Genomic DNA, 7,500 nt, shown 5'->3' on the forward strand with positions numbered 1-7,500 from the left:
TAGCTTCAATAATGATGATAACAGCATAAATACAAATATCATTGATGGGGGGTGGGATAAAGTAAACATTTTTTTCCAAAAAAAAAATTGAGGAAAGGAAAATGAGGTCATGTCATGTAGAATACTAATTGACTCCTTGGTGGTTGAGGACCTGTGGAGCCATCTGTCTGTAGATACATTTCACAATACAATACTACAGTAAACTTCACATTCTCCATGTGGTATTGGGTTAATTGTCAAAGACAAAAAGACTTGTAAAAAGGACATATTTGGGAATCACTGACAGGTATATTGTTATTTTTTTCTTATTTTTACATAGGTAAACTAGAGAAAATATAAGGAAACCTTGAATACTTTGATATGTGATAAAACAGTACAGGTTTCACTTCAAACTTGATGTTAAACAAGGTTCAACAAACTGTAAGTTATCTGTCTGTGTGTCCATCTGTTTATCTGAGTGAGAGATAGTATCTCTCTCTCTCTCTCTCTCTCTCTCTCTCTTCTCTCTCTCTCTCTCTCTCTCTCTCTCTCTTCTCTCCTCTCTCTCTTCTCTCTCCCCTCTCTTCTCCTCTTCTCTCTCTCCTCTCCTCTCTCTTCTCGTCCTCTTCTCTCTCTCTCTCTCTCTCAGTATCTCACTCTCTCTCTCTCTCTTCTCTCTCTCCCTCTTTCTCTCTCTCTCTCTCTATCTCTCTTTTCTCTCGTTCCTCTCTCTCTCTCCTCCCCTCTCTCTCTCTATCTCCTTCTCCCTCTTCCTCTTCCTCTCTCTCCCTCTTCCTCTCCTTCTCCCCTGTCCTCTCCATCCCCCCCCCTCTCTCTCTCTCTCTCCTCTCCTCTCCCTCCACCCTCCCTCTCTCCATCCCCCCCCCCCCTCTCTCTCTTCTCTCTCTCTCTCCCTCTCCCTCCCTCTTCACCTCTCCTCCCTCCTCTCTCCCCTCCCCCCCTCTCCCTCTCTCCTTCCCTCCCCTCTCCACTCCTTCCCCTCTCCATCCACCCCCTCAACTCCCTCTCTCTCCTCCCTCCCTCTTTTCCTCTCATCCCCCCTCTCTCTCTCCTCTCCTCTCTCTCTCTCTCTCTCTCTCTCTCTCTCTCTCTCTCTCTCTCTCTCTCTCTCTCTCTCTCTCTCTCTCTCTCTCTCTCTCTCTCCCTCCCTCCTCTCTCCCTCCTCCCTCTCTCTTTCTCATTATCTTTCTTTCTCTTTCTTTCTCTTCCCCCCCCCCCCACTCCCTCTACCTCTCATTCTCTCTCAACCTCTCTCCCTCTCCCTCTCCCTCTCCCTCTCCCTCTCTGCCACTGCCCATCTAATGCATAGTTTTGTGTGTGTGTGTGTGTGTTATCTGATTTATTGTGTTTGCCGTTGTTATTTTTATTGTGTTGTATATCAGTGAAAATGTTATTTGTCGTTTTCATTATTTTTTTGTGCCTTTTGTTTAGATTTTAATAATGATTTTGTTGTTACTTTTATGATTTTAAGTACTGGTGTCATTTTATTATTTTCATTATTAATAAAACTAATTACGATGACTGTGATGATCACAACATTTTCCATATTTGTTAATAGCAATTTTGCCAATATTAAACTGTTTTATTACTAATATGTATATCTTTGCTTCTATTTTATTAGGTAAATGTTAATTGTAATTATTATATTAATTTTTTCTGTTATGCTCAGTATTGATTATGTTTTATTATTGCAATTATAGTAATTATTATTTTGATTATTTTGTTTTAGAGGACATTAATTCCCTCCTTATCACCGAAAAGCAATTTAATACCCCTCTTGCGCCGTGCCCACAGGTGCCCAAGGTGAACACGAAGAAGGAGGGCAGCATCCCCGCCGACCTGGCCAAGCGACCAGAAATCACCATCACTCCCATCCCGCGATCTCACACGGGGCTCGGGCCGGCGCAGATGCCGGGCCCCTTGCCGGCCGGCCTGTCCCCCATGCCCCCGGGGCTCAAGGGCCTCCAGCTGGCTGATCTCATTACCCTGGAAGGATTCAAGACCACGTTCGGCATGACCGCGCTGCAAGACCTGGCCAAGATCGCAGAGAGGTAATTGGAGATGCTGCCAGCAGGCCCTGTGGCTTGCTTGCTCGTTCATTTGTTAGAGGATGGTGTTTATGTTGATAGTAAATTCTTAATAGAATGTGGGTGTTGTAATGTTAATTTCCCTATTATTCAAATCATTTGTTGGAAATCATAATTTTTGAAAGTAGAGGAAACCTCAGTATATTATGTTTAAGCCATATTGATCCTCAGCCTTCGGGTGGTAAAGCTGCATTCTTGATTAACCAATACACAGTAATTTGCTTTATGACAGGTATGAGAAGCCTCTGCAGGAGCCGGCACCGAAGAAGCTGAAGACGGAAGACGGTGCGAGGGTGAACGGTGCTAGTTCGAGAGATCGGGGTAATGGACGGCCATCTGTGATCCAGGAAACTCCAGTCAGTAAGGCGCCTCTGCCTGCAGTGCCTGGGCTTGTCTCTGCAGACATGTTAAGACAGATGAATCTCCTTGATTCCAAGCTACTCCTTCCAGCACACCAGAGCAACAAGACAACGATCAGTGCGCTGGCACAGCTCCTCCCCCAGACCAGCATCTTCCCGGCACCCGCCCCGGTCGCGCACCAGCACCAGCATCACCTGCCGAAGTCGCCGAGGGACCCAATCAGACTGGAGCCTCCCAGGGTGTTTCAGTCTCAGTCTGTGTATTCCCAGTCCAAACACATGTATGGAAAACCAACTGCTGATGTCAGTAAGGATGTGAATAAAGACACCAATAAGAGTTCTAGTCCAGAAATTGAAATTCTGGATCTTAGTCGTGCATCAGGAAATAAGAATGGAAAATCTACAAAGACAGAACGGCCAGAAATAGAACTATTAGACCTGTCAACGAGGCGTGACATAACCGTTTCGGCAGTTTCTAAGCCAGGTACTAGTAAGAACTGCAATACCAGTAGGATTCCTCCCCCTCATGTAAGCATTAAATCATCAGATCATCCAGGTAAACAGTCACCCATGAAACACCTACCACCAACAAGCAGTGCGCCATCTGTTGCAGCACTTGCAGCAGCAACAGCTCAGGGCTTGCCTCCAGGACTAGCAGGTCTTCAGCTCAATCCTGCTGCACTACTCCCGTACCTACCCATGCTTTCTCAAGGGGTCAAACCAGGCTCAGGAGCTGGAGGCTCGCCAATATCCATGTTTCCCTACGTGGACCCTGGAGCCCTTGCTGCATATTATAGTATGCTGCCCCCTGGTTTAATTCCCACCACCAGTAGTGGTGGTGGGGGCAGTGGGGGTTCTGCAGCAGCTCAGCATATAGCAGCAACTCAGTTACACCTCAGCTCATTAGGGCTTTCTGGATTGTCGGGTCTTTCGCCGGACGCTCTAGCAAGCTTGGGCATGTACAAGAACTTCCTACCCCAAGGAAACCTTCCTGCCCCACACTTCCTCTCGGGTCTAATGTCTCCACACAACCACAATCCACCCACCAGCAAGTAAAATAAACAAAAAATACAAGGAAATCACTAGCACAGCCAAAATTATCATCCTCATTAAGTATCACAAGCACATTTAAACATCTTTAGTTTGTCAGAACCGCAGTTCTCATTATCCTCAATCCAACAGGTCTCTTTTAATCATAATCACCTTTATCCATCCATATGAAGCTCTCCCCTTTTCTTGTGCCTCCCCTCTGCTAGCAAGTATTGGATCTCACGTCTTCCTTATTTTTGTCCCTCCATCGTCATCGTCATACTCAGACAACCACACCCACATCGCGTGCAGTCATTCTCATCCCATAGAGGTCGCGCCATTGCACACATCACCACCACTACCACAGTCCCGAGACTCCCAATAATTGTGTTGCCCCTAGTGAGCCCAACAGCTGTTTCATAATCTGAGCTAGAGGTATTAAGCTGGTTTTTCATGCTATGCTGTTGTGAATATATTTTTGGTGTCCGTATTTTGGGAAGAGAATATGTGAGAGAGAGAGAGAGAGAGAGAGAGAGAAAGATGTAATATTTTGATGGTAAATGAAATGTGTCCTTTTTGAATGGATGTGGGTTATGTTCATATTACAAATTGAATTTTAGTTATTTAAATCAGAGTATTGCTTTATCAAGTACTGATAAAAAAGAACGTCTTTTTACGTTAAAATTAAAAATTATGAATGCAAGCAGTTACACTCAAAGAATTACAAACTATTTATTTAAAAAAAGAAAAAAGGACGGCGTAGTATGAAAAAACAGCTTGATGTGAATGATGAATGCCAACGGGAGTAGGGGCTCATATGGTACCTGGTTTAGCGTAAGATTTTCTTGGGTTCAGTAAGTGCCTAGTTTTGGTTCTCCTTCCTTTTTCTAATTATAACAGCAAAGTATTTGTGTGATGTAAATAAGTACAGTGATTCTTTTCTCCAATTCTTTTTTTAATTTTTTATGATAAATAAAACAATAGGTTAGTTATTTTTTTGTAATAAACTTTCGTAGTCATAGCCAGAAAGACAATTGCCTAGCCGTGGTTTATGAAAAAAGAGTAATGGTAACTGGCTGTTGGTGTCAGTTCCCGCATAAAATCATGAGTCCTTATGAAAGTACGAGTTCGTTCGTGACTACCTCCAGTGTCAAGATGTTCATTCAGAAGCTCATTCGTGAGGTGAAGCAAATGATGATGGAGCACTGAAAGCTACAGTGATCATGAATGATGTGTCAAAGCCCCCCACTGTACTTACACAGCAATAAAGGGAAAAAAGAGACAAAATGAGAGAAAATTCTATAGTGCTGTGACTTTCGAGAGACTGGACGGAGCTCCTGTCCCCAAAGAAACACCTGGACGTATTGCAATGCAGCATTTTTGATCATTCTGTGTTCGCTGTTCTATTTTCACTTATTTACCTCAAGTAGTGTGTCATTTGTTTCTCCATGAGAATCTTTTTAAGTAATTTTAACTTGTAGATATGTGTATGTTGAATAAAGGTCCTTCCATAGGTGTTATATCGTATCTCTTGATTGACCAAAGATTTCTTCAATAGCATTCATCGATTGTACATACTTGTGCAAACTTTGATTTACATAATTTGTAAATAATGAAAGTGATTGTGTTAACCAAATAGAAAGGACCAAATAACATTAGTAAGATGAACGAGGTAGCTGGAAGGCCACACAGTCTGCCATTACCTGATGTGTTCTTTTTCTCCTGAAGACTTTGGCAATTCTTACCTGAAGCATTACCTTTTGTACCAATGTAAGGAAAACATTAATGTAATAAACAACTTTGAGTAAAAAAATGATGTTTTTATATTGACAAAACCCAATGTTTTGAAAAGAGAGAGAGAGGGAGGAAAGGAGGAAGAGAAAAAAGTAAATGGGAAAGACAGACCCGTAAGAGAGAGAAATTGTGTGCTCGAGTGCACTGCTTCAAAGACATTTTCCCAAGAAGGGGCTTGATTAAAAGAAAACATCTCAAAAATTCATTGTGATGTTCTCATTGATTCTCTCTCTCTCTGCGTTTTGTAAGGACAGCTATAAGGTAAGCTTGACGCATGAAACACCGCCATACCTGTCTTACATTCGACCGAATCAGACAAAAATGAAGTCGGGGACATTTTCGCAAAGAGTCCCAAAAATGCATGTAGTCGAAAATATGAAGAAAACTGCATGTCAGTATGATAATGAAAACTTGGAGGCCGCTTTGGTTTCTTTTCAGACGTTACTTGAGCCGTTTCCTCCCTTACTATTATAATATTCGAAAAAAATACGAATTGTGCCATGCGTCTTCACAGCTGGTGCAATAACGACAAAGGGTGCCACATTGCAGATTAATATGTGATGTGTTTATTATTGTCATAATATATGTAAGATTTATTGAAATGTTTTATTTGAAATATTACAATGAATCGACATCGTAGGGTCTATAATGAATCAACATCGTAGGGTCTAATTAGCAGTCTCAACGCTGAGACGTGACAACATAAATCAGACGAGATCGCCAAGAACTACATACGATTACGTTTGGCATATAATAATTGATAATTTGAATTAATCTGATACATTCTGAAGGGTGAATAGACACGGCATTCGGACATGACAGTTGAGCATATAATACTATTGAGACAAATGCTCGTTTGGTTTCTATCACTTATTGATGTGTACATTCCTGCTGACGTATGCATACTTTATTTGAAATGATTCACTACATCAACCCCACTTCTTTATATACCTGTATTGTACTGGATGACCAATAGGGTATCTGGCCGCAATCAAGTTAGCTACAAGATGTCTGTTAGTCCCCATAGCTCTGGAACTGATAATGGTGGTATCAGCGCAACAACATGGATTTCCCAATTTCTGACTTTCCAACTGTAGAAAGTTCATAGCTACTCTCAGAACTCATATCGAAACTCCCTGTACATCAAGTGACTGCTGCAGAGTGTTTCACTAGGACAGGCTGAGAGGGTGTGCTTAGGGTTTGTCATGACTTGATGATTAACAGGTCTAAACACCCTGACAGACCCTTCAGCTGTATGGGACGCCTTCAGAAGTAAGAGCTTTAATGCAATCCAAGACCCACAGCTCAGTTGATGATTGATCCTTGATCAGGCATGTGCTATCTTGTAGGACACCTTAGAGGTGAGAGATCATTGCATCGACTCCTGGTGCATGGGAATTTAGTACTAAGAGAACTGCTTGCGAAGCAGATGATCAGGCCAACTAAAATTCTCATACGTTGTGAGAGCATTAGGTTGAAATTTTCAAGCAGTTGCTGTAGGCTGAACTACTGACCACAAGAATGTTTTTGGTGTTATGGCTTCATTGCCTGATATCCTTCGGTCGGGATCTCCTACCTTCACTGAAATATAGACGGAATTCTTCAAGCTTAGTGATGTTAAGGCACTTGGTGGCCCCCCCTAGCAAAGCACCAGAGACCAGTGCAATCTGTATTCATTTCTGGTAAATCATGATAGACTGTATCCTTATGTTTTCAATAATAGGCCGCAAACATGTCTACAGTTGTTGGCTACTCGCAGCTTACTTTGACCACAAGAAGGTATCCGACTAGATGCATCTAATTTCAGGCCCAATTACTAGCATTCGCAAATCCTGATCTTCCTGCTCTCCAATGCAACTGTAATATAAAAATAGTATTTAATATACCATTAGAGTAATAAAACAGTGAAAAGTGTAAAAGCAGTAGCATTACAAAATTATCAGTACTGTTAATATAATGACACTGCTATTCTACATTCAAGTTTCACTGGATATATGCAGTACTTGCCCACTGACTGTGGCCAAACACATGATTACTGAATGCTCCCCGGTCAGGAACCAGTGCTCTAGGAAATCCTGCGAGGCTGACGAATCCCAATAAAGATTGATGGACTAAGCAAGTATATATATTGGTACTGAAAGTGCAGTAAACTGTGTGGAAGGTTTATCTACCTCCTTTCCTGGGATTGAGGAAAGGGGCACGGCAGTATTTTTGCACCAGTGCTTTTCGAC

General features: G+C 42.2%; 1 protein-coding gene across 1 annotated transcript in view; it reads left to right on the forward strand.

Moving 5' to 3' along the window:
• The window catches only part of LOC119576969, a gene marked incomplete at its 5' end in the record, with an annotated part of 13,690 nt that extends 8,402 nt beyond the window's left edge, over positions 1–5,288 (forward strand). The window contains 2 exon segments of the mRNA XM_037924627.1: positions 1,795–2,051; positions 2,302–5,288. Coding sequence (XP_037780555.1) covers positions 1,795–2,051; positions 2,302–3,502 — 1,458 coding nt within the window. The 3' untranslated portion in view covers positions 3,503–5,288.
• Between the last annotated feature and the right edge of the window lie 2,212 nt (positions 5,289–7,500).

The sequence above is a fragment of the Penaeus monodon genome, chromosome 9, assembly GCF_015228065.2.
Source record: "Penaeus monodon isolate SGIC_2016 chromosome 9, NSTDA_Pmon_1, whole genome shotgun sequence".
In the NCBI taxonomy this organism is placed as follows: domain Eukaryota; kingdom Metazoa; phylum Arthropoda; class Malacostraca; order Decapoda; family Penaeidae; genus Penaeus; species Penaeus monodon.